We start from the raw sequence: 25,947 nt of genomic DNA on the forward strand, positions 1-25,947 counted from the left end.
CTTCGATCAAACAGAAGGGATGTGAAAATGGCTGTAGGAATCAGCGTTTTATTAAGTTTTCATAGCACAGCGGGGGCCTCCTGTGGAAAGATTCTTGCCTGATAAGCTAAAACTCCTTTTTCTTGAGGTTCACTGGCGGGGGGCAGAGGAAGGTCGGTGAGAAAAGAAACGCCATGTCCTAAAAGGCAGCTTTCTTGCCCAAACGAAGGGCCCTTCTAATTTCTTGCAAATAAAGTCATTTGCTTTGTAAGGGGGGGAAAGAAAATAGAGGGTGGGGGTCTCAAGAGCGGTATTGACTGGTCACCATCGGCGTCGCGGTCAGCCTGCTCCGCTGTGGGTCTTTCGAACCTGGGGCTCAGTGAGTGCTCTTCACTTGAGCTGCCTTCGACTGAAAACATAAAAAAAAGAAGTTAGAAGAAACTGATTCCCCAGCTTGGAGGCTGTGACTTGTTCCCTGAGGTTGGTGAAGAGAGGAGGTTCAAAAATTTATCATTTCGCCCTTTCTCTGCCCTTTTTTTTCTTTTTGGCATACAAACGTCGGTGAAACGGGTATTTTGTCGCAGGAAAAACACATGCCCAAAGCGTCAAAATAGCAATTACCTAATTCAAATACTTTTCAAGTATCTGAAAAGGGACAAAAGTTACTATTGAAAGGATTAGTGGGTGGGATGGGGTTGGGAATGGTTCTGTGATGCCCTCAAAAGCCAACAGGGTTGTTTAAAAACCTACTAGCACTTTTTGGTCTACGCAAAACCCCCGCAGTCAAGGAAAACTCAACCAGTTAGCTAAAGAGCGCATCAAGTAAGAAAGTATCTGAGTCGATTCAGCAGTTGCCAGGTTTTGACATCTGTTATTATCCTTCCCAGACAGAAAACCAAATCTTTTTCTTGGAAGGGCCGGGCGGTATCCACCACACGCATTTTGTTCGTTTTGGTTGAACCGTTTGTGTGAACCCAGTTTGCCATCCCTGATTTATAGCTTGGCAGTTACTTGAGCATGGTAGCTTCTCCCCAAAATCAAGATATAATAAACGGTGGCTTCATGAAAGGCCTGCGGGCATATCTTAGCGAAAGAGGAGAAAAAGAACGCTTTTTCCCTCTCTCACAGCATGTTAGAATTGGAGAAGGGGAATGAAACATTCTGAAATGGGTTACTGGAGGTTTGGTGGCAGCTAAAGGAGGCCGTTGCTTAAAGGCTTACCCTAAATTAGGAAAAATTGCATTACAGTTGTAGAGTGCATCTTAAGGCCGAGGAAGGCAGTCGCCAGCAGACCCACAAAAATACGATCCTAGGATAGAAACCGCACGCTATTTTGCTCATTGCTGGGCATGAAAGGGAATTTCAGGGTGGCAAATGAATCCCCAGCAAAGATCCTTTGGGTTCGCACAAGCCCTTATCTGGGTCACTTGAGGCCTCCGGACTCTTGGTTAGATTAAACTTTGGTTTGCTTCTTCGTGGTTTGGCCCACTTGGCTGGATTACGATTCTGCGTCTTGGCAGACGTCAGGAATCAGGTCGAGTAACCAAGCTAAGTGTGTTAAGCAAAGGTAATTTCTGGGTTACTAACTACAGGAGAAAGATCGCCCTGTGGTGACCTGTCCCATGTCGGCAGACACCGTCTTCACCCCGACCGAATCGATGGTGAAGCCGCCGCCTCCTGCGTTTGCCCTGCCTTTTGAAAAGCCTGGTGATTTGCTCCCCAGCCAAGGGAGGCCCTAGCGAAGGGGACAGTGCCTCTGAGCGTGTGCCAAGTGCCGCTAAGAAGGAGCGGGACCTCCCCGGCACCGCACCTTCTTGCTGGCCGGAAAGGCCTCCTTCAGGCGGCGCCACAGGCGCTTCAGCCCCGCGTGCACCCGGGCCCAGAAGCTCCTCCGCTTCTCGTCCTGGTCCCGCTGGATGTCGCGCAGGGCGCAGAGGTGCATCTCCCCGAGCTCGCAGGCGAGCGCCAGCAGGTCGCACTCGCGCTTCCGGCGGCTGCAGGCGCAGACGGCGTAGCTGCACACCTCGCGCTGCAGGCGCAGCACGTCGAACTGGGCCGGGTCGAGGCGCACGCCGGGCACCGCGTAGGTGATGTCGCGCACGCGGGCCATGCTGCCCGCCCGGCAGTTGCAGTGCCACTGGCTCCACTCCTGCCAGGCGTAGCGCGTGTCACCCACGATCAGCACCAGCTCCCCGCGGGTGGCGGCGGCGGAGGGGCCGGCGGTGGGCAGCGGCAGCGGCAGCGCCCGGGTGGGCTGCTCCGCCGGGTCCGGGCCCAGGTAGCCCGCCGACACCGTGGCCCGCGCCGCGCCGGGCACCAGCGCCAGCAGCTCGGGCGGGGCGGAGACCAGCGCGTCGTCGTCGTCGGGGGCGGCCACCGGCGGCTGGGCGGGCGCGGCCGGGCACCAGCACGCCAGCGCCAGCGCCAGCGCCAGCCCCGGCGGGGCGCGCCCGGGGGCCATGGGAAGTCGCGGCGCCCCGCTCGCCTGGCCTCCTCTCCGGCAGCGACCCGGCGGGGCGGGCGGCGGCGGCGGCGGCGCTAGGCAACGCGCCGGCCGGCAACGGGCGGCTGGAACGCGGGCGCGCGCGGGGTCCCGCCCGGCGGGCCGGGGGTGCGTGGGCGGGGTCTCGGGCCGCCCCGCCTCGGGTCCGGCGGGGGGCGCCCTCGGAAGCAGCGACGCGCCGGGGCGGGCGGGCGGGAGGGGGCTCCTCCTCCCGAGGCGGGGGTCGGCTTGACCTCGCGGGCGGCGCCTCGCCCCCCCCCCGCCGAAAGGCGGCGGCCCCGTCCCTCCCCTCGGAAGAGGCCGGCGATTGCCGGGGAGGGGGGGCATTTCTCCGCAGTCCCGGGGCCGGACCGGGCCGGTGGCGCTTCTGGCCCTTCAAGCGCCCAGCAAGGCAGAGGGGAGCACTGAACGGGCCCCCGGAGCGAGAGAGAGCCAGCCGGGGTGGGGGGCTGCTTTTGGGGCCCCAGGGACCGGGGCCGGCCGGGCTCAGGCAGCCTGCCAGGGAAAGGCCAATGGACCAGTGTGGAGACAGACCAGGAGATGGGTAATTCGTTTTTCTGCTCATAAAGCGTTTGGAGATGAGAGGAAGGGGCTGGAAGCAGCTGGACTCCGGCCTCCATCATCCCCAGCCACAGTGGCAGCAGTTGCTCGTGACTGCAGCCTGGCTGGAATACAGGTAGTTCTTGCTTAACCACCTGTTCAGGATAGTTCGGACTTACAATGGTGCTGAAAAAACTGACTTACGACCAGTCCTCACACTTAGGACCGTCACAGCAGGCACATGATCATGGTTTGGATGCTTGGCAACCAGTCCACATGACTGTCACAGCATCCCGTGGTCATGGGATTGCCATTTCCAACCTTCCCAGCCAGCTTCTGGCAAGCACAATCAACGGGGAACTGTGTGATTTGCTTAACGGCCATGTGGTTCGCTTGACGCCGGCAGTGATTCGCTTAACAACCACTGCAAAAAATGGTGGTAAAATCAAGTCAGACTTGCTTAATGACCGCTTCATCTAGCAACCAAAATTCCGTTCCCAATCGTTGCTCAGCAGATGCTGCTGGATTTTCTGCTCCTGAAGACATCCTTCATATTTTGCAGCTATTGAGTGTCTCCTCAGGGCATGTGAAGAGGGCCATTTTGCTGTCGCTCTGGCTGAGGTTGCAAGGTAGAGGGTTTGGGCTCAAGGGAGGCGCCGGAGCGTCTTTTGAGAGGGGAGGTGGTTGGATAGGCAAAACAGACGGTACTCACTGCTGAACACAGTCTGGGATGCGGACCTGCTGCAAGGGGATCATCTGGGCCAGATCGTCCAGGCTGTCTACAAACTGTACCTTTTGGCTGAATTTGGAACTGGAGAAAGCGAGAGAAGGGTGGTAAGGGGTGGGTGTGCATGTTGCAGTCTTCCTGGCTGCAACAGAAATGTCTTAATTGACGGGAATTCCCTGCCAACATACCTGATAAAAGGTTTGAACACTCCCATCAGTGCTTTGATGTACCATGTGGGATGAACAATGATCAAAGACTTCAAATTCTTCCGAAGCCTGAAAGAAAACCCCAAAGGAACAGCGGAGCTTCATGCCACAGGATTTCGAGGTTGGAATCCTGGCATATTTCTCCATTTCTGGGGGGGGGGGGAAGAAACCGGTTGAATAGTGGAGTAAAACTGAAGATATCTGGCTTTCTACGTGGACTTGATTCATTGTGCCCCACTGCGTGCTCAGCCTCACCGTGTCTGTGGCCCTGAAGCGCTCAGAGAAAGCAGAAGGAAGAAATGCCGTGTGAAAAATAAAAGATTGTTTCTGCCAGCATACAGAACATTTTGCTCTATTTCCATCCAAAAACAGATTCCCTCCCAGCGCGGCTGGATTGCAAAAAGGTCATGAGGTGCATTTGATGACAACGCAGATTAATAATCACCCACACCCATTTCTACAGGTCTCACCTTCAAGAATCCAGAACTGCAGAGGAAATAAACGGTGCTTCTGTTTAATGCCCGTGAGCAAACTGGGCATCTTTCAGCTACCCAGCCTTGCTTTGAAGTGCCGTTTATCCCCAGCCCAGCCAAGGCTCTCTGCTCCCCACCAGCTAAAACCCTGCAAATGGCCATTAAAAGCAACAAAGCAAAACCTGTCTTGTTGTCCCAAATCCCTAAAGACACATTTGAAAAGCAAAATGCAGCCTTTACGGCTTAGAAAACAAAACACCCTAGACCAAAGCCGTGTTCATTTGTGTACAACTACAGGAAAACTGAAAACGCTGGGTGGGGTTCTTGGAACAGGTTGTTTTAATTAGGAAGATGCTCCCGGGCACGCCTCTTACCGTCGGTCGATTGTCTGGTAACACTGCTTGATCCAGGCAAACGATGGGAACCTGCTCCGCGAAGTGGCGCCATTCAGACACACCAGCGTGTAATTCTCGGCCACCATCAGCTCCAGAGTTCCTACGATAAACCTAAGGGAATGATAACATCCCCTGCAATCCATTTCCTGTGTTTTAGCTTCCAGAAAAGCCAATTTTATTATCCCCAGTAGCACCAGAACAGACAGGTAATAGTTGGAGCGCTGTCAAACTGTTTCTGGACGTATATAAAGCAACAGAGAGCCCTGCCTTAATTCCCTTTTCAGGGTTCAATTCATGGAGAGGAAGAAGGCACATGGCAAATTTGTAGCGGCAGGCGGTTGTGCTTAGCATCGATTGGGTGGTGTCCATGCTGTCAGGCAGGAAAGAAGACCCTTGCCCTGGACCAATTCTGCACTATTCAGGGGAAAAAAATCTTCGAAGATTGAGGTGGGTGTGCACATGCTGTTTTAAAAGGAAACCACAGCCTAAAAGACCAGATGAGGGAAGGGAATGTTAGTACCCCTGCACACGTACAGATGTACCAGGTTGGAAGTCTTTACGCTCTGTTGGGCATTGTCCCACGGATTAATTTCAGCATGGTGCAACTTGTATTTTCAGGAACTTCGGAAGGAAAGCCCTCTCAACCATGTCCCCAGTTAATCAGCCCGAAGGCTTATTTTTATTTTTTTACTTTTCTTTAATTCAAGTGCCGGGAAGCACATTAAAAAAAAAAAATGCTGTCCCCTGTTGGAAACCACGTAAGAGTCTCCTTTCAAGAGCGCCTCTCCAACTTCTCTCCAGCCCAGGTAAACAGATACATGGAAATTACCTGAACAGGTTCTCCATGATGTAGGAGTAATTGGGGACACTGCTTTCTGGTAAGTAACATGAAGCAAAGACGAGAATGGCATTCAGGCCTTCGCCGTAGTAGCCTGGGAAAAGAAGGGACGGCAGAGGGTGAGAAGACCCCGCAGCCTTGCTCAGTAGGGTCCGAGTCACCCTATTTGACAAACCAGGAACAATCATTCCAAATTTAGGTATCCCTCCTGCCTGGGGGATGAAATTACCTCCATGGGAAATCACCCTCTTGTAAGGTTCAATGGCGCTCAGATCCACTTTGTGCTCCTGTTCATCTGCCAGGAAGATCCGCCACACCCGTCCATCTGGACCCTTAGTGTCCACCACGCGGCCGGTGCAAAATTTCTCTGGTAGGTTGGCCTCTACTCGCCGGGCCCGCGGCAGGTCGTCTGAGAGATGGGTATGGCAGGAAACAGGCATCAAATAAAATCATCCCTGGCCCAGGAAGGGCCCAGCAGAAATTTGAACTCTGTCAGCTGGGATCTAACTGCAGAGTGGCTCCAGAGGAGCCCAAGTCCTGCCTTCTTGAAACTCGAACTCAGGGCCTCACCTTCCCATTCAAATTCGTGCCCGTTCTCCAAGCCCTCTTGTAACTCGCTTTCGGACGGCGTCTCCAGTTCGTCCAGATTGATGTCCACGCTGCCATCGGGCGTGCTTCCTGGGAGCTCCCCGGATTTCACCGAACCATCGCTAAGATCAGGGGCCTGGAGGCGTTTCTTCATGTGCCGCCGGCCACACAGTTCCAGGGTGTTGAGGGCAACTGCAGGGGAGGAACCCAGTAGCAGGAAGGATTGTAAAGGCAGTCTCTTTCGATGAGTGGTTAGAGGTAGACTGCCTTGAACATGGAGGTTCCACCAAAGTAACCAGGAGAGCAGCATTTTCCTGAATCTTACCTGGACTCATTTCTGAACTGGATGGTTCCAAATCCTCCTCAGGGATCTCTGGCAAAGGCCTGTAAAACCAGAGAGGAAAGAATTGGGATGTTTTCAGAACTAAACCCAGATCTCAGAAACCTTGGCTTGGGGGAGAAATCGAGGTATGGAATGAAAGCATTGGATTTACAACTGTAAAGACCATTTTATCTGCAGAATAGAATCTCACAGCGCTCCCATGCAGGGAATGCTCTTAATTTTTTTATTATGGAAGACAGTTTGGAAGATTTGCAAATTGCTTCAATTTAAACATCCAATTTCACCTGCAGGAGCCTCAGATGCCCTGTTTTGTTTACCGGGGATGGAAAAAACAGCAGAAGTTGGAAGGAAAAGCGAGATCTCTGGCTGGATCATATCCAAGGGATTTTTAGCTGCTGGTGTTCAAGGGTAGACTGCCCTTGAACATGGAGTCCACATTTTTGCTGCCACAACGGATTTTACTGCCACAACAGAAAGACCTTTTTTTCCAGTTCATATTTCAACTTCCTCCTTACCGTGGGAATTCATCATCTTGCCATTCTTCCCTTAATTCCATGTCTTGGATGTTCCCCATTGCATCTCCCTCCCTGGGTGAGAACGCCTCTGTGGCTTCCTTCTTAAGCCTGCAAAGGTAGGAGAGCGACCGGTTTCCTGCATGCTGTGTCAGAATAGCAGGCTGTGCTCCCACTGGTAAAGACCTACTAGATGCATTCATACAACACCCTAAAGTGGGCAAGTTGGTTTTCTGCCTGCTTTGTGGGCTGGCAAGCCCAGCCTGCTGGGTTAGGTCGAGGCTCAAGGTACTGGTTGAACCCAGAAAAGGGATTAAGACAACCAGAAAGTGCTCTCTGAGTGACTGCAACCAGAGGTTGGAAGGGGTCCTGGAGGTCATCTAATCTGTCCCCTGCTCAGCACAGGAAGTAGAGGAAGAGCATTCCCCTTACCCAGCCAGTGATCTCCGGCAGGGCTGAGTCCGCCATCCAAAGCGTTGGTTGTTTCCTTGTATCCTCAAGGTCTTCCCCATAATGCCCAGCCAAAATCTACCCTTCCTTCCTTCTATATTTGCACCCAATCCACTTCCCAGATTGGCACAAATGACGCCTCATCTTCCTGAGCGGGTTTCCTCAGGAGTAAGACTGATTTGCCAGGGTGTGCGCCTGGAAGAATTCTTGCTTAAGCCTCCCCTTCCTCCTGCTGCGTCCCGGACGCCGGATCCCCACTCTTTTTCAAGGCCCTTCCTCGCACCCTTCCCCTGGTGTGAATCTGCCCCTCCTCTGCAGGGCAAAGGGAGGTGTGCTGGGCACCTGTCCCACAGCCTTCCTCCCATGACCCACCTGGACGTTGCATGAAGCCATTTTTGCTTCTACTCCATGCTGCCAGGGTGGGGGGGAGGACCATCTTGACGAAAGGGGGGCCTGTGGCTGGAAGTGGCAGTGAAGAGCTGGAGCGAAAGGAATGGGGACGGTCCTCTGGCTAAACCTTCAGCCTGTTTGTCAGATGTTTTCCGGGTTCCTGGCACACCCAGGAGAGAGAAATCTGTTCCGCCCAAGGAAGGCTTGGAGGCTTGGTGCTTTAAACACACAAAACCAATGGAGCACCGGGAAGGTTTTCGTTTCTGGAGTGCGCAGCCGGCCCCAAGTCTGGCCTTTTGCCTCCAGGAAACTCACAAGCTGGACACAGGCCGTGGGCACCTCTCCCAGCGTTACCAGGCAGCTGCTAGAATGCCTGGCAGCTCTATTCCTCGCTTACTTGATGTTTAAACTTTCATAAACAACTTATCCTGCTAGATGAGACCAAAAATGAGTTGCCAGGGCTGGAAACCTGAAATTAAGGCGTGGCGGAGGAAGAGCGGTGTGTCTGCGTCTGTCCGGTGGGCATTACAGAGGAGAGTACCCGCCCACAGGTGGGACGCAATTCGAAGGGGTATAAACATCCTAATTCAGGGTGGGTTTGAAGGAAGTGAGAGAGATCAGAAGGGAGAATCACTGTTTTTCCCATGGGATGTAAAACCTGCAGCTTCAGCAGCAGTTTACCTTCAAATGCCAAGACCTGTAGGGGAGTTTTCCTGGCCGTGGACGATGGGAAGTCAGAGGGGCCTTGAACAGCTGGGAAATTGGTGCCCTGCCCGGTTGTGAAACAGCCCGTCTTGAAAAAATAAGGGGTGTGTGTGAATTTGATCGCTGCAGTGAAAACAAAGCAGGGATCTCTAACCACGTTTATGAATGTTAAATTCACATGATACCAGTCCATTTGAGGGATGCAACCCAGCTTCCAGAGACGCATTGAGCATCGCCTGTGACCCAGGGAGAGCCCAATGTAAACAGGATGTCAAGGGTCAACCCAAGGCCGGAGGGGCTGAAATGAAAACCCGCAATAAAGTAAAGGTGTTTTCCCAGCAGCCAAACTTGAAATCGAAGTGTGGCGAAGCTAATGAACGGGGGATGGCCGTTCATACCTGCAGAAGGAGAATCAAACTTCCTGCGTTTCAAATTCGGCTCCTACGCATTGGTGTCTGCATTCAGACTCTGGGGAAAGTTTCTGTGCTATGTAAAACAATCCCCGGGACCTGAAAATGAAAATGAAGGCTAAGCAGGGCTAGATGTTATCTGTACTTGGATGGGAGGCCACAAGGAGATTCTGGCTGTAGGTGAAACTGGGAAAGTCAAAAAAAGGACGAAGAATCCCCAGAAGTAACAATGACAAAGTGATTTCCCCTTCAAAAAAACTACAAGTGTGAAGTCCCCAGCTTGGCTCGAAGGAGACTGTTACTTTAGGCAGATCCCACAGATTCCAGAGCAGCGCAAATGGCGGTAAAAATAAGATTTACTGGCACAAGCCTCTCTTTTTTTTAAGTTGACGTGCTTGCAGAGGCAGACTCCATAACTACCAGGGCACAGGTAGTTTTCCCTGGTTTAGCGATGTGGCTCCTATTTATTTATGTCACGTCTCAAGGGAGTTTCACCTGGACAGCTGCCTTTTTTCTCATGAAAAGGCAAGAGAGGAATATGTTCTTGCTGGATTATCAAGCAGAAGATCGTGGTGGTGGTGGGGGGACCTGGTTGTCCTCCGGGTGTGGTTGGACTACAACTCCCATCAACATCCGAAGGGCTAGGGGGGTGACGAGTCCTGGCTTAGGGAGGAATTACAGCCTCGCAGGGGAGTTGTGAACTCGTTTGGCCCAGCGCTGGCCAGTGGAAAGAGGGCACCCCTGTCTGTCTAGGAACAGGAACTCTTCCAGGGTCCCCCCCACCCCAAAGGGACTCACCTCTCAGCGGGAAGGGTCGTGCCGAAGGAGCCCATGTGGGGTTGTGGCGTCAGGAGGAGATCAAGCCTCCCCTGCTTGTGACGGACGCCCAAACGTAGAACAGCCACCTCTGAGGCCTGGACATACCAGCGGAAGGATGGCCCGCAGTCACATCCCAAACTGGTTTTTCTGCTTGGAAAGAAGCTGCGTGCAGCTTGGCGGAGAGAGGCTGGGTCCTAACGCCGAAGCAGAGTGCCTGAGAGAGCAGCCGCCTGCTGGCTGGGGATGATGGGAATCCTAGCCAGTGCACCGGGAGGACTTTGGAAAGATTTGAAAAGTTTTGCCGGAAGGGGTTGCGAGTAGGCAAAGGGAGCGAGATGGTGCCAGCGCCAGTAGCCGAATTAGCTGACGGACCGAGCTGTAGGTGTGGGGTTCGCTGGTTGTGCAAGTATTGTTTTGAGGCCCCTGTTAACTGTATCTCAGAGCAGACGGATTTTACCCTCTGGGTGGAGTTGCTTGTTTTCACTCGGTGATCTTGATGGTGGCCAGGCTGTGCCCTGGTGGGCAGGAACCCCGGTTTTTTCTGCACACGCATGAAGGAGCCAAAGAGGAAGCCACAATCTGGTGGGAGGAATGGCATTTCCAGCTGGTCCGAGGGCTGCGACGTTTTGTTTCTGGCAAACTTTACCTGGGTTCGCACGGCACGCTTAACAACGAAGTTGGGTTAACCGCGGTTCCTTTTCCCTTTGTGACCTGGCGCTTATGTTGGGTATCCCCAGATACGGGGTTAACTTGCGTACGGGTTGTACGAAAGAACACAGACTTTGTGCTTTACCAGCTGAATTTGGCCTGAGTTGTGGGGCTTGGGGGGGGGGGGCTTCCCTACGCAGCTCCAGGTGCAAGAATGAAGGTGGCAAGAGATTTGTGACAAAAAGCTGGGCAAAGCAAAAATTTCCCCCACTTCTTGAACTCCCATTTGCCTTACTGGAGCTGATGGGCAGCTGGTGCAGGATTGAAAGCCGTTCGTCCCACCAGGCCTTGTTCCCCTGGGGAACTCTCTGCTACAGGAGATAGAGACAGTACCCGATTTTAAAGCCCCTAAAAGGAAAATGGGAGACATTCAAAAAGGAGAAATTCAACAGCGGCGGTCAAGCGGCACATCCTGATTCAGAGGCATTCTACCTTTGGTGAAGAGGAGCAGGAGACGGGGGTCTGTTTCGGGCCCAAGGCTTCAGTTCCGGGGTGGCAGAAATAGGGCGAGACAGGCAATACGAAGCCCTCTGTTCCCATCACACCTTAACGCCGATGTGACGCCGTTTCTACCTTCTGGTAGTGATCTGGACCGTCCACAGAATGCCAACCCGCTCCCAGCAATCGGAAATCCATTTCTCAACCAGTTTGCATGTCTATGAGTTGCTTTATCATCATTTTATTTTTCTCTTTAGCTGGGGGCAACACTGAAGATGACTGTCTCCAACTGGGTATCCCAGGTGCTGCCAAGGGGTGTAAAATTAAGGCTGGAGTGCAGAGAGGGAGGCAAGCAAGCGAGGTGAGTGGCTTTGGCGCCCCGAAGGAGCCTCTGTCTAGGGACCGCTTAGAAGCTACCTTAACAAAATGCCGTTATTTGCACAGCGGTTAACAATTAAACCCTTCCTGGCAATCTGCAAAATGCTGTAAAGCTGCCCAGGAATGAAAACTGGAACTTTTACAAGTTTAGAGCAAAATATTTAAGTAACAGGATACGGGTGCTTTTATTCAGTAGTGGGGTATTAGCCCAAGTCTCATTCTACTCGGCCTACCAGAAAATGCTCTGCTGGAGCCTTCCCACCACGTGTTTGCAATCTAGAGAGCGCAACAGCGCTTTCTACATTTCATGCGCTTTCTACATTTCATAGGGTCCCCCTTTGTCCTCCATTTGATAGAGACATTCTGAAATCCACCCTCAGAACTCAGTCCCCGTTAATGGGAGGTTTTCACACACTCGGCTTGTGCCAAAAAAAAAAAAAAGTTTAAAAATGCAGCTCCAGAACATTTTTTGGTGGGTCTGAGTGCGCGTCACTGTTGCATAAACAGCATTTGAACTAAGTCCCCCTCCCCACAACCAGGGAAAGCATTTCTGGGGACCCCAATATCCTGTCCTCATCATCAGCTGGAACTGTTTTGAAGGATGCAGAAGGAAAGGGGGTTGGGGCGCGGGAACGCTGCGCCCACCAGTTCTGTCCCAGAGGATCAGAACGGCCCCGCTGTGCTCTTCTGCAATTGTGCAGCGGGTCGTCAATTTAATCTTGACCCCCACCCTTAGTGGTGGTAGCCCCCACCCCAGCCTTCCTTTCTGCTCACTGCAATGGGGATTAATCACCGATCATGTCATACAATTAATTCAGCCAAACGAACGGGGTTCCCGGCCCTCCACGCCCACCCCCTGAATTCAGAGGTGCCCGGCGTGGGCCCGGAATCACTTCTTTGTGGGGCTCCGGCTGGCCAGAGAGCGATCCGTGGCCATGCGGGTGACCTTCTCGAAGATGGCCTCGGGGGAGACCCTGGGGAGGCCCTGGTGCAGGGGGCACTCATCCACCAGGCTGTTCATCGGGGTTGGCGGCAGGGGGGTGTCATCATCCGCCAAGTCCTCCCCCGGGCAGTGGGGCTTCGGGGGATCTTTCGCAGCCACGTTGCAGTCCGCGTCACGGCTCCCCGCGCCTTGGGGCTCCACCCTCGTTGGGGGGCCGCCGCCAGAAACATCTGTCTGCATGCTGGGGCCGGTAGGATCGTGCCCAGCCCGCTGCCGCAGGAATTCTTGGACGATCGGAAGGACTTTCTTGCGGGAGGCGGTGGTGTTACCCTGGTGGTAGGCGCGGATGGTGGGGCACGGGCTCTCGAGGTGGGAGAGGCTGAGGGGCGGGCTGCTAGAGTGCTCCAAGGCTTGGCAGACCTGAAAAACACAGAAACCCAGAACAGCTGAACATCAGGAACGCTTCTGAATGTGGGTCTGACCCACATCCCACCTCACCCCCAGCCTGGGGGTCATACGGCGATCCGGAAAACTTTAAGCCCAGTTTGGAAAGCACAGCCTGCTGGTTATTCTCAACTGCTAGTCAAAGGTAGAGTGACTCTGAATGTGGAAGTTCCACGCTGAAAGGGAACGGCTAATGGAAACTCTCTGGGCGACACACGATCCGAAGTCTTGACTAACCAAATGGGGGCCTCTAAGAGACCAGCAGCAAACCACGAACGAACGCCTTCTGATGCTCTTGCGTCCAGGAAACGGGTTTAAAGGAAGACTGTCCCTAAACACGGAGGCTCCATCATGTTTGAGAGGCAGTGTTTTCCCAGATAAACCTCTATTCTAAAATAAATACATAAATAAATCCTCCTTTGTAGAGGACTGAAGACGTCAGAGCGAACTGAATCCAGAAGATGCTTTCCTGCCCAAACTGGCCCCCACTGCTTTTGCTGAACCCTTCGTGCCCCACCCGTTTAGCGAGAGGCCGGGGGACTCCCCTGCTGCTCCGCCCCCCCCAGCTCCCCCCAGCACCCACCTGGGCCAGATGGCGACAGCCACAAAGGGGGAGAGGAGAAGACGGGTTCTGTTCCACGCCGCTCTCCGCTTTGAGAGTGTTTTTTCAGCCTTTGCATAAAAGCGGGAAGTTAGAGCAGAAAAGGGACAGGGATGACTCATGCTGGTACTCGGGGGCCACTGAATCCCGCCAGACTCTCGGAGGGGGAGGAAGCCGTGGGGGCAGAGATGCAGAAGAAAAAGAAAAGCGGTCTGCCTTTACGCCCGGCTCTGGGGCTCCCTGGCGCAGGACTGGATTGAGCCATGTTCCAGTCCAGCCGTGAAGTGACCACCCCGCTGGCACGGAGCCGCCTGGGCAAAGTCTGGATCTGGGCCGGCAGGTCGTCCTCGTCGGTCTCCGCCCCGCCAGTGAGGCGCAGAAGGACCCAGCCGGGTGCCCCTCTTTAGCCGCCCACTTGCCACGCACGTAAAGGCGCCCTCTGCCCACCAGGGCCCCCACCAGGCTTCAAAGCGGCGACCTCCAGCCCCGGGGGACCCTTTCCACACTCCGCCCGCAGCTCAACAGGAAAAGCTCCTTCTGCAATGCGCACCATCTCCCTGGATCAGAGCAGCCTGGTTAGCATTAACCTGAATTAGGCTCCCTTAACCTCACCGCCCCGTTGGGCTAGTTTAGAGTTCAGTGAGAAAAACACAGTGGCTGCTGAACGGGAATCATCTGGAAAGCTGTGTCTGGAAGGATCCACCTTTGGCACCTGTGCGACAGGCCAGGCAGCGGCAGCAACAGCTGAACAAAAATGGGCGCCCCTAAAAATGCATTCGTTAGCACTCTTTCCTTGTTCAGCCCCAACTCAAAATCAACCCGTCTGTGTTCTGCAGGGAAAAAGCGATGGGCAAACTTAACTTCTTTGGAAACGGGATGCGTTTGAAGAGATGACGCTTTGATTTGCTATTCAGACCTTCATTTACTACGTATTTGATCCCAAAAGTTTGGTAGGATGCCTTACGAAAGAAGGTCAAGGAAGACCACTGACATTTGACTGAGAGAAAACCATTTTTTCACTGTTCTCTTGCTAGCGCCCTTTACCTGTCAGGCTTACGGCTGGCTACGGTGTGAAAACTGAAGTATCTTCACCAATATGGCGTTTTTCAAACAGCCTGGTGTGTTTTTAACCTCAGTCGGTGCCTTAATACTGGATTAAGCGTACGTTCTACACATTTAAACACAGGACTTCCTTCAGACAGGAACTAGGGAGATAATTTTGACAGAAAAAAGGTTTTTTGGGTGAGGAACACTGGATCTTTTATACCATGCCTGGTTTTTTTCCAGGCTGGGCATTCTGCCGGTATACAACAGATAGGAAAAAAAAAAACCTCCATTTTTAATTCAAATTAGTCTCCGTGTTTCTAGAAGACTGGGACAATTCCAAGTTGAAAAGGCTCACAGGAAGCTTGCTGCCAAGCTCCAGTTTGAACTCGAGGCTGGAAGTTCCTCATTGCTGTTTAAAAGGATAGGTATCACCACGGTCTGACTGATCAGCTGGATTCCTTACTGGGAAGGTTTTGATAAAGCAAACGTCTACACAGGCGGAAAAGATTTGCTTTTGCCTGACAAGACTAAATCAAAAGCAACAGTTCGCAGAGCCACAGGATGAATTTATTTGGGGTGACTGAATTATATGCAGGCAACCAGGCAGCTCAGGTCCCTGCATCTGATATATTGGATTGGAAAACTGTTCATGCGCGCACCGTGCAAACCTATGCCATAAATTCACCAGCTAATGTTTCCGGCACCACGAAGGTCCTCTTTGTTTTTGCAACAGAACACCAACGGGGCTTAGAATAAAAGGCTGCTTTCTGCTGGAGCATCATGACTCTTGAGTCATACGCAGATTAACTCATCAGCCGACCCACTGGAACTTCTACCGGCGAACAGTTGCGTTAAGCAGGGTGGCGGCCAGCCTTCAATTACTTATCCACTTGGCCACACGTATTAAAATGTAAATAAGCCAAGGTGGAACAAAAGCTGGTTTTGAAAAGAAGGATGAAAAAACAGCGAACCAGAAAGCTTCAGAGACAATTCTACTGCCAGTTTCAGCTTCTGGAAAAACGATAGCAAATACAAGACTGGCGTTGGTGAGGCCCGTGGGCAAATAATTCCAAGACCAACCCAGAGACCGGGAACAGCAAGGCAGTTTGCCTATCATAGCCACCCTGAGTCGTCGCGTATGAGTTGGGCGGCAAAGAAATCTGTTATATATATATATATATATAATATATATGTTATATATATATATATATATATATATAAATGTCAGCTGAGCAAATGATCTTCCCCGACTGCGTTTTCTAGGAAAGCTGCTTGCAAATTTTGCATTGAACCCATTTTCGTGACGGCGCACCTCAGCAGAAGCTGCTGGCTTGCTTAAAGAGAAAGAAATTAAGGAATATGGAACTGGGCCAGACTGGAAGCTGAACCTTTGATACCACCACCACCACCACCACCAGCAGCAGCAGCAGCAGCAGCAGCATTTCCTCGATTTTGCCCTTTAAATTGCCACGGGCAATGCCTCGGGCGCTCGCACGGCGTTCAAAAGCAAAGGGGCAAGTGGGGAGAGCGGTAACGGCTGCGGTCCCCCCCCGCGCTCGTGCAAACGCCCTGTTCCACCCTCCCGGCTTTGCTCCAGAGCAGACGCGCTCCGGATTGCAATGGGCGCGTTGGATTATTCAAACAAGCTGGCAAATGGCTCCGAGGAGGGTTAAAATGGACTCCATCCATCTCTCCGCTCCTGAAATTTGGAGCCTTCTGCAAAACCCGGGCGCCCCTTTGACTAGGGGGAGAAGGCTTCTTTAAAGACGGGAAGGGGGATGACAGAAGGGGAGGGGGTGGGTGGGTGTGGCGGAAGAGGATACAGAAGCCCCCCCCACCAACATTTTGCTTACCTCCCATCAGCCTGGCTGGAGACGCTGCTGTCCAGCAAGGATGATCATGACTCTGGTTTCTGACCGCCCCCCCTCCCCACCGCTTACCAGGCTGTTCCCCCTCCCCACCTGCCTGCTCAGTTAGCTGCCAATCTCAGGGACCTTTGGCTGTGGTTAATGAGTGACAAATGCTTCGGCAGGGGCGCCTGCGTGAACGTCCCTCTCAGCTTTGCAACCTGGCAAACAGGCTCCGTTCCAAGGGAGGGAGGATGTTGCGTTGCGTCTGCACCAGCTGGCGCCACCGGAGGGGTCTGGGCAGAAACGGGGCAGGCGGGAGGCAAGGGGAACGTTCAACGTTCCTCCCTAACACTGAGACCAGACCAAGGGGAAAGCTTTTCAAGGGCAGGATCTGATTTTCCCTTTCCATTTTTACTGTGTCGTATAAACCGCACTTTTTTCAAGAAGCGTCTTAACTTCACACCTGGTATAAACACACCTGACCCCCCACACCCCTTCGGCCATAAACCATTCCCCCGCTCGCGTCGGCTCCCGCGTCACAGCCATGTGCCCGACTTTGGTGTCAGGAGGGGCCGAGGTGGGAACCCACAATTTGCGTGAGCCAAGCTCAGCTTGCTAAGCTACGACGCACACAGGTCTTTTCCTTCCTTCCTGCAAGCCACAATTAACCTGGGAGGGCGCTGCTCGTCTGCAGTTTCCTGTTTCATCCGAACTGGGAAATCAGAACCACGAAGTTTTGGGAAGAAGGCGGCTAGGAAGCCTTTGGGTGAAGCGGGTTGCAGAAGGAAAGCCAGTGAGGTTTAGCAACATGGGTTCGGGAGTAGAACATCACATCAACCCCGCTGGTGGTAGATCACGTAATCTAATCTTGAAAATTGCCAGTTCCGAGGGTCTGATCTGGGCACTGCCACAGGGGTCCCTGCGGCAAAGGCTCTCACCGCTGCCCGAAGCTCAGCCTGCTGCCCGTACACCGCCAGCTGCCGGAATGGCTCGCTGCATTCAGTGAAGGAGATGGTCATGGCGATCAGCGCATCGTAGCCCCTTTGGCGACAGAAGGCACCCAGGTCCTGCTCCAGCCCAGGACGGTGCAAGAAATCCTGAAGGAAGGATCGTTTAGAGTAAGGGTGGATTAAGAACGGCATGAAAAGCAAGCAGGGTTTCCTGCCGTTACAGGTGGTCCTCGCTTAACAACCTTTCGTTTAGTGACGGTTCACGATGGTGCTGGAAAAGCCGACTTACAACCTGTCCTCACACTTACAACCATTGCATCCTTGTGGTCACGTGATCACAATTCGGGCGCTTGGCAACTGGTTTGCATTTATGACCATGCGGTCACGTGATTGCCATTTTTGACCTTCCCAGACGGCTTCTGGCAAGTAAAATCAGCAGGGAACCGCGTGATCTGCTCAACGCCTGCAAGGATTGGCTTAGCAGCAGCAGCAAAAAAGGTCATAAAATTGGGTCGGATTCTCTTAAGGACAGCTTCACTTAGTAGCCGAAATTCTGGTCCCAATTGTGGTCATTAAGCAAGGACTACCTGTACAGGTATTGATAAATTTAGGCTTGCTAATCCAACAGTTTCTGCTCCTGGGAATGGCAAACTCTTTGCTTTGCCAACGTCACAGATTTTTATGCATTTATTTACACCCCCTGCTAGGGAGGCCTTTGGATCATGCACATCTTGAATGGACGGGATGTGCACCCACAATCCCGGCCATTCAAGATACTCCCAGCAACTTTAGTTCATGAGAACGCCCACCTTTCCAGCCTGCAACTGTTCATTTACATACACACAGGCACGGCATGATGCCACATGTCCAAGTCGGTCCTCCAGCTTGACAGATGAAGCTCGAGTCGCGTAACGGGGAGCCGTATCTGCGCACACCTCACACTCACCCGAAGAGCGACGTATATGGCACTGATGGCCACCGCTGTTCCCTTGCCGGCAAGGCTCTTGAGGTCCTTCCGCAGCATCTGCTCCGTGGTGAGGCCTGCGGGAACAACAGCCCACATTGGTGGGAGGCGTCTGGAATTCCTTCAAAGCGAGGAGTACAGCGACAGCCGGTTATCGAAGGCCTGTCCGTGATTGTTTTTTTCCTGTCATCACAACCTTGCGGATTGCGGTCTTCCTTTACACCATCACAACGGACGCAAAGATTTGCGCTTCAGCCCCGCTAGTCCACTCGGGATCACTTTTGCTTTTTTTACTTTTTGGAAAATGAATGGGCACGGCAGGGCCTCCCCTTCTAATGCCTCCCGTCAGATTCCAAAACAGGCCCGGATCTGAAGCAAATGCCCCCTGCGGCCAACGCACCCTCCAGTCTGAGCTTGACAGATGCCCCTTGCCGTGGGTCTTAAAAGAAGCACCCCTCACGGGTCCCACCCAGGACATCTGAGTACCTGAGACATCAAACTTGGCTCTCTGCAGGGCGTCAAAGACGTCGTTTCTTGGCTGCAGCTCGGGGAACATCGATTCCAGAAGAGAAATGTAATGACTGTCCTTCGGAGTCACTTTGCCCGCTTCGGCAGCCATGTTCACGCAGTCCAGCAAGATTGTTCCTAGCACAGCAAAAAACTAGGTCAATTCAGAGGACATTCCCTCCTAGGTCGCCTCCCCAGATTTACTTGCAAGCTTCCAGATTGCAAATGGGTAAGATTTTGCTTGAATCGGTGCAAGCTGTCACCCTCACCGTACAGCAGAGCAGCCACCTGGCTGTCTAAAGTGTGCACGGGCCCCAGCAGGATCCTTTCGGTCACCAGGGTGGCACAGGAGCCCACCAGCTCGGCTTTGACTCTGCAGGGAGGGGCCCTCTCCCTCTCCAGGGGGCGGTGGTCCACCACCTCGACCACAGCCGACTCCAGCGCCGCGTCCCTGCTGGGGAAGATAAAAAGACGCCGCGCAATAAATACCCTCCATGCCACCGGCAGGAGCCAAAAGGTGCGTGTGTACGGTTGGCTGTCATTTTTGAGATTTTGAGGATGGCACGCAGCTGACTGTCTTGTTCCTGCAGGTCCAAATGGCACCCAAACCCCGCTACGGTGTCATCTCAAGACAGGTCTCGCTCGGACCCCGAAAGGTAAGGCCCAAGCAGGGGTCTCAGGAGATCTGCCCCCTGCTCTTCAGCATCGCTCCCTACATCTTTAAACAGGAGGCTGCGAAGCCGAGATGCCGCTGATGGGCTGAGCGGCCTCTTTCCTTCTGTAATGTCTCCCGGTTCTGCCCACCTTGGCAAGACGTGGTGGTCAACCAGCGTCAGGGACAGCAGGCCCGCCCGGTGCAAGCCAGCCAGATCGATCTCATCCCGGAAGACAAGGGCATTCCCAGGGATCTGTTGCTGCTGGAGAAGGAAGGTGCTCTCTGTACGTAGCGGGAAGTCTAAACGGGGGATGTTGATGACAGGAACGAAGGCCGCCTTCGAGTCTGGAGATGTCTGTGGGCATCACAAAAGGATCGTGGAAGCTTGCACGTGGGGACCCGGGCCCCAGCAAGGAGCGTGCTACAGTCAGTGGAGCGTCACGGGGAGCATCACACCCCAAAGCATAAATTCCTCGTCCTTAATGACATAAAGACAGGCCTTAGCGGAGGAGAACATCGCTGCTGTGCGATGGGCAGCCACGCAAAAGGTTTAGCGAAAACAAAAACGTCCAGTGCAAATCGTCAGTCTCAAAGCTAAAGATGAGCACGTGCCGAATCACTGGGGAGGGGGGCGGCAGTCTCTGCATCCTCCTTGGACCCTCCCTCGGGTCTGAATCCTGCCGACAGGTTTAAACGCCTGCGCAGCACCCTGTTTTCGTTGTGCGACGCTGAACTCAGCGGAGAGCATGCCTGGTGCAGCAGCACAGGGAGGGGCCGTGGGGGAGACGTAAGCAAATGGCTGGGGCGCGACCCAGGGCCCAGCAGGGGGGCAAAGGGGCTCACGCAAGATCAGCACCCAGAGGGGGAAACGCACGGAGCAGCAAAGCAAATGGCTGACCTTCGCCAAGATGTAGGCAAGGACCAAGGCGGACACCGTAGAGTCCAGATCGCAGGCCTCGTTCCCGAGCACCACGTGGACTTCCTTTCTGCTCTGAATGTGTTCCTGCCAAAGGAGGACAGGTTAAAAGCCAGGAGCCGAAAAGAATCCAGCGCTGGGTCTGTCCAGCCGCGCCCAACCCGTCCCCCATTGGATCTGGACTCCAGCTCCCATCATCCTCGACCAGCTGCCTGAGAACGATGGTGGCTATAGCCACGAGGCTCCTTGAAACACAGTGGAAACGGCAAGACAGATTCCTAGGCTGGATTCTGCACAACGGACTCTTCCTACACGGTGGCACTGCAGGGTTTGCGTGGCCCATGGCCGGCCCCCAGACTCTCTGCCCTGCCATTTGCTGGTTGATGCTGTACTTACGCCCGGGGACACGTGTGCGGCCACAGGCCTGCTCTGTGGGAAAGAGAGAGCTTCCAGAGAAGGGGTTTGTCGAGGGAGCCCAGGGCAAAAGAGGGTGTTCTTGGTGACCTAAAATAAAAGCCACAGTTGTTCAGCGCGACCGAGAGCACGGAGGTCTGATCTCAGACCCTGGACTGGTGGGGAAATTTAGCACTTAAGTCCTGCTCTTCCTTGCTCAGCCAGAGTCACCATCTGCAAACGGGGAGCAATGCCAGCTTTCAGAGTGTGGTAACTGTGGGCGCAGGGGCATCCCTGCACATTTCTACCATCCTCCTCCTAGCCAGCAAAGTTGAAGTAGAGGGGAACAGGCTAAACTAAGAAAAACCCAAGTGAAAATGTCTGAATTTGTTTTTTAGATTGTTTTTATAAATAACTCAAGGTGGGGAACATACCTAATACTCTTTCCTCCTCCTCTTTTCCCCCCCACAACAACAACAGCCCTGTGAGGTGAGTTGGGCTGGGAGGGGGGGACCCAGGTCACCCAGCCGGCTCTCATGACTCAGGCAGAGTCATGGATTTTTTTTAAATTAGGGAAGGGTAAAATGGTTGTTGAGAAGTAGATGATGGCCCTAGCGAAGCTCCCTCATTTAAATCCATTTTGCCAGCCACTTGGGAAGCGTAAAAAAGCAAACAGGCTCCCGTTTCCCAGCTCCAGCCAAATGTCAGAAGGCATTTGGCTGATAAACCACCTCCAGACAACCTGACGTTCTATCAAAGCCGGCCGGCCTAAAAGGTGGGACGTGGCTAGGGGAAAGAACGTTTAAAAGCAGCAGCAGGTGGCTGGAGGGCAAAAGGGAAATTAAAATTAGAGGGGGGGATTAGAAAGCCAAACAGATGGGGCATTAGCACTAAAAGGCTTTCAAGGGCCCCCAGCAGAAATGGCTGCCCTTTCAGAATCATTCAGATTGGCAGTCACCTGGAAAAGCAAACGGAAGCGAGAAGGACGTCACGCTTTCTCTGCAGTCTGCCCCACAAAGTTGCTGTGTCCCTGTGGGTCTCCCCAGCTCGGAAGGGAGAGATTTCAGCAAGTCTTTCACACACGCACAGATTTTTGTTTCTTCTGCCTTAACGTTGGATCCCAACCTGCCCGCCTTCCAAGCAGAATTCAGAAAACAGAAGCATAATAACAAAGACCAGAATCCTTGCGACATCTCCCTCCTGCCCTGCTGGACTCCTGATGCCAAGCAGACCCCTACAGCAGGGTTTCTCGACCTTGGCAGCTCTAAGCTGTGCGGACTTCGACTCCCAGCTTTGCTGGCCGGGGAATTCTGGGAGTTGAAGTCCACCCATCTTAAAGTTGCTAGGTTGAGAAACGCTGCCTCGGACAATCTTTTGCTCCAGACACTTCCGGCACCATTTCTGTTCTCCCAGCTCTGAGATTGATTTAACACCACCTCCTCCAACTTGGAATCCTTCCCGATGCGGGGGAACTACAACTCCCATCACCTCCAGCCCCCTGGCTGGCGGGGACACCCAGGCTGGAATTCTTTAAGCAAGCAAACGTGGGTGACGTTTTCAAAACGTCCTGGACATCTCTGCGAAATGCCCTCCGGGCGCCCACAGGGACGGCCAAAAACGCCATCCGAAGCCGGTCGAGTTGTCCGAATCTGGTGGGCCGGAGTTCCACAGGAACGCGCCCTCCAGCAAGGGGTGGTTCTACCCACACGCCCTTTGCTCCAGAGAGGTCTGCCAAGCAGACCGGGAGAGGAATCACCCCAATCCAAGGCGGCTGATGGACCGTCTGACTCACACCGGGCAGAGAACTCAAGACGCTTAATCACCCAGGGACAGGTTTCGAAACACTGCAGGCTGGGGAAACGGGCACCCGGGGAGGGGGGTTGTGCTTGCATTTTGGAAGGGAGAACAAAGGCTCACCCCCTGTGCCATCAATGCAATTCATCCAGTTGCCCCAACATCCGCCTTGGACACCCCCAGAACCCCCGTCACTGAACACTGGAGGATTTTGGGAAAATTCACATGCACGCCGGCAAATGGGATCCAGAAGTGGCCGTCATCCTAGGGCTGGGCCAAGCGAGCGCTCTCCCACGTAAGCGCTGGTTTTTGGAGGAAAGAAAAACTTTCTCGCTCAAGGCCCGCCTCTCTCCGTTTCTGCTTGAGTTAAGCTGCAATGCCACTGGGCCACAGGTAGTCCTCGACTTACAATCACAATTGGGACTAGAGCTTTGGCTGCTAAGTGATGTGGTCGTTAAGTGAGGCACCACGTGACCTTGCCGGATTTTTAGACTTTTTTGTCACAGTCATTAAGCGAATCCAGTCCTTTCAGTGCCACATTCATGTCAAGAGCACCCTCAACACTGCCGCAAATGAAACGGAAAACTGGCCACCGGCACGGAGAGGCGTTGGACCCGGACGCTGCATTCGAAATCTCCCAATGGTTCCCCCCATTATGTCGTCATCCCCCGTTTTCCCGACCAGGAAAGGAGGCCAAAGAGAGCTGATGGCCAGAAAGAAGGAATGGAACGAGGCCTGGGTTTTTGGGGTTTTTTTGGAAAATGTGAGTGTTTCAGAAGTCAAAGAGGTCCGGCCTCGGGCAGAAAAGCATTTTTTGGAGGCTGTTTGGAGCAAAACCTGCTGAAGGAAGAGCAGGACAACGCAGGCAAAGGGCCGGGCGTTCGGCAGCCCAGTTACGGAGACGCGACTATTTAAACCACGGTCAGTGGGTTGCAAAACATCTGGCCAAAGACGGGGGCTTTTTGGTCCCCCCCAAAGCCCCGTGCGAGAGCTGGGCCATTGCAACCCATGCAGACCTGTGGGGCAGGAACCGCTCAGAGTCCGGGGGGGGCTCAGGGGATGCTGGCTTATGTGCTGCGTGGCGTAAACCTGGCTTGCAAACCAGGATGGTTGGGCGTCCACGCGGCAGCAAGCCACCAACGGGTTTATGAACCCCCAAAGCCACCTGTCTATTTGGAGGGTGTAGCGGTGGGGATGATGGGAGTCAGAGTCTAGCCCAGGCGGAGGTGCCTGGAGTGGCTGGGGATGATGGGAGTGAGCAAAGCCCGGGAAGGAAATGAGCAGTCGTCTCCTCTGAGGCCGATGGGGCTGGTAGTCCTCCTTGGCGCGCGGGGGTACCTGAAGGGCGGCCCTGCAGCCTCTCAGGAAGCTCTCCATAGCTGGGGACAGCTTCGCTCCCTCCCCGCCGCGGGGCTACCGCGCGGTTGTACGTGTGAACGGGCGGTGCGGGGACACGTGTCTACTCGGCCTCGGGCCCGGCCCCTTTACGGCGGCCATTGGGCGCCCCTTCGCCGCGGCGGGAGGGGCCGGAACAGCCGCGCCTCATTGGGTGGCGCGCGGGCGGAAGGGCGGGGCTTCGCCCGCCCCTCTGCGCAGGCGCGGGCAGCGCCGCCTTCCCCGCCGGCGTAGAGAAGGGTGTGGCCGAGGCACGCGCTCCCCCGGCTACGTCAGCGCGGCGAAGGGCGGCTCGCCTACCTTGCAGGGCGGGCGGTAGGGAGGAAGGTGTCTGGCGAGCGCGCTTCGTGTTTTATGCAGCGCTAAATTTGCGGCCGTTTTCATACTATTTTCAGAGGGGGCTTTGCCGTCCTGGCGTTTTTTTGCAGAAGCGCAAGCGAGAAATACAAACGACTGGCGGGCGGGGGCTGCGGGTCTGCGGGACCCCCCCCAGCACCCGCCCCCCCCGCTGCTTCCTGGGGTCGTTCGAGTTTGCAAAGAGTTTTCGGGGCGCCTGGGCGGAATTCTGCTTCGGACGCTCTGCCTTGCCCGCGTAAAACGCCCCTCCGGAGGGTCTTCGCCTGAAGCTCAACAGGTAAAGCTCCCCGCCCTTCCTCGCAACGCTGCGGGGCGCCTCCTGGCTCCGGACCGGCTCCGTGCAAGCTGAGCACGCCCAGTTTCCCCACTCAGCTGCCAGAAGCGATAAATCATCCTTCCTGTTTAACCCAGAAACTTAACTGTTTTACGGGTGTTTAATGAACCCAAAATAAGCCACTTCCAGTGGGTTGCAAGAATTCCCCCTCGCTGCTACTCTGTTTAAGTTTGACCCAGTAGGTGCAACAGAGTTTCCTTCCTTCCTTCTTTCCTTCCTTCCTTTTCTTTCTTCCATCCAACATCCCCCCTTTTTTCCCGGACTCCCTACGACGCCCTGGCGCTGCGGTGAATCCTCCCCTCCTATAGATGTCTCTGCAGAAGGCGAACGGGAGGGCGGGCTGATTCCCCTCCGGTGGAAAATGGGTTTTCTTTCTCTGCCAGCCGGGGATCCGCTCCGCCGTGCCTGCGCCTGACGCGGGGGGCGGGGAGGGAGGGAGCCGAGGAGCAGACGGGCCAGAACACGAACTGCGCGGAGAGCGTCGTGGACCGGGCATCGATGCCAGGCAGGTATGGCGCATTTGAAATCCCTGCCCCGCTGCTGGAACGGGGGATTCTGGACCAGGGGTTCGGTGCCGCCTCTCCGCCTCGCCTTTCCGGCCACTGCCTGGCACCCTCCTTCCGAATGCTCCTGCCTGGCACCGGGCGGGTCACGACCAAGGAGGGCGCCCCTCGCCCCGCGCTCTGCCGCTTGGGCGGCTGCAGGAGGGGCGTGCGCGGCTGGCCGGGAGGGGGTTGCCCACGCGCAGCTGGCAGGGCGGTTGGGGGCTGGGTTGCCCTTTCCCGCCCACCCCCCGAAAGCAGAAGAGGAAGCGCCCGGCGGAACGGCGCGATTTGCCCCGGGTGGTTGGGCAAGAGGCAGCGCTGGCGACGTCTCCGCTGCGCGGCGGAGAGTTTCCTTCGAAAACAAAGTTCGTGCGCGGGTCCCGCGGTCCTGCAAACGTTCCCAAACTCTTGGCAACAGGGAGGAGCCACGTAAGGGAGAGGCTTTTGCGGGGGGGGGGGGCGTTCAGCTGAAATCCCCTGCCTTTGTTTATTATGGGAGCCTAGACTTAGTTCCTGACATCAGTGTTTATGGTTCCTCTCTTTGTGACACCTTAACCCTTTAAGGTGGGTGATGCAGAGTGAAGTTGCAGCTGTGTAGAGCTGGGATCTCACCCCCCCGCGACTCCCTTTCCCTTATTTTGCGTGGCTGGGGAGTATGGGTGTTGAAGTCCTGATCTAGCACGTTGTAGACCACATTTTGAGACCCAGAGCTGTGGGAACAGAGGGTGCCAAGAGACGCTACCCGGCTATTGGGACGCTGCCCGTTCAGGGTGGGCTTCAGCGCCTCCCTCTTCCCTGCCCACCCCCCAAAGTTTCTGGCTGTTGCTTAAGCAGGGAGGCGTTTTGTCAG

The 25,947-nt window shown here is 54.5% G+C and overlaps 3 protein-coding genes across 4 annotated transcripts in view; 1 reads left to right on the forward strand and 2 right to left on the reverse strand.

Moving 5' to 3' along the window:
* CERS2 (ceramide synthase 2) overlaps window positions 1–25,947 on the forward strand; it is an 83,996-nt gene that overhangs the window by 15,145 nt on the left and 42,904 nt on the right. The gene's annotated exons all lie outside the window — the stretch shown is intronic.
* BNIPL (BCL2 interacting protein like) lies at window positions 33–7,231 on the reverse strand. The gene is made up of 9 exons (XM_063316640.1): window positions 7,108–7,231; window positions 6,575–6,633; window positions 6,232–6,441; window positions 5,891–6,070; window positions 5,653–5,755; window positions 4,803–4,934; window positions 3,938–4,024; window positions 3,735–3,833; window positions 33–382 (listed from the first exon to the last, which is right to left on the reverse strand). The coding sequence occupies exons 1-9, from the start codon at window positions 7,164–7,166 to the stop codon at window positions 370–372; spliced, it is 942 nt and encodes a 313-aa protein (XP_063172710.1). The 5' UTR covers window positions 7,167–7,231; the 3' UTR covers window positions 33–369.
* On the reverse strand, window positions 11,563–24,004 carry PRUNE1 (prune exopolyphosphatase 1). Of its 2 annotated transcripts, XM_063317135.1 has the most exons (9): window positions 23,805–24,004; window positions 20,676–20,783; window positions 20,262–20,366; window positions 19,513–19,718; window positions 18,978–19,162; window positions 18,688–18,846; window positions 18,184–18,278; window positions 17,226–17,384; window positions 11,563–12,765 (listed from the first exon to the last, which is right to left on the reverse strand). In XM_063317135.1, the coding sequence occupies exons 1-9, from the start codon at window positions 23,841–23,843 to the stop codon at window positions 12,292–12,294; spliced, it is 1,530 nt and encodes a 509-aa protein (XP_063173205.1). In that variant the 5' UTR covers window positions 23,844–24,004; the 3' UTR covers window positions 11,563–12,291. The 2 variants fall into 2 exon arrangements, with proteins under 2 accessions (XP_063173205.1, XP_063173206.1); XM_063317136.1 differs by lacking the exon at window positions 20,676–20,783 and having other exon boundaries at window positions 23,805–24,000.

This window comes from Candoia aspera, chromosome 17 (genome assembly GCF_035149785.1).
Source record: "Candoia aspera isolate rCanAsp1 chromosome 17, rCanAsp1.hap2, whole genome shotgun sequence".
Taxonomy (NCBI): domain Eukaryota; kingdom Metazoa; phylum Chordata; class Lepidosauria; order Squamata; family Boidae; genus Candoia; species Candoia aspera.

Coding starts and splice junctions, on each gene's coding strand:
- BNIPL (XM_063316640.1), bottom strand. CDS start 7,166: ATGGGGAACATCCAAGACATGGAATTAAGGGAAGAATGGCAAGATGAT. Junction 6,442..6,574: donor CAGTTCAGAAATGAGTCCAG/GTAAGATTCAGG, acceptor CCTCCCCTGCAG/TTGCCCTCAACACCCTGGAA. Junction 6,071..6,231: donor GCACGAATTTGAATGGGAAG/GTGAGGCCCTGA, acceptor CCCATCTCTCAG/ACGACCTGCCGCGGGCCCGG.
- PRUNE1 (XM_063317135.1), bottom strand. CDS start 23,843: ATGGAGAGCTTCCTGAGAGGCTGCAGGGCCGCCCTTCAG. Junction 19,163..19,512: donor GACCACCACGTCTTGCCAAG/GTGGGCAGAACC, acceptor TATCTTCCCCAG/CAGGGACGCGGCGCTGGAGT. Junction 12,766..17,225: donor AGGCTGAGCTTCGGGCAGCG/GTGAGAGCCTTT, acceptor TGTGTTTTTCAG/GTCTGCCAAGCCTTGGAGCA.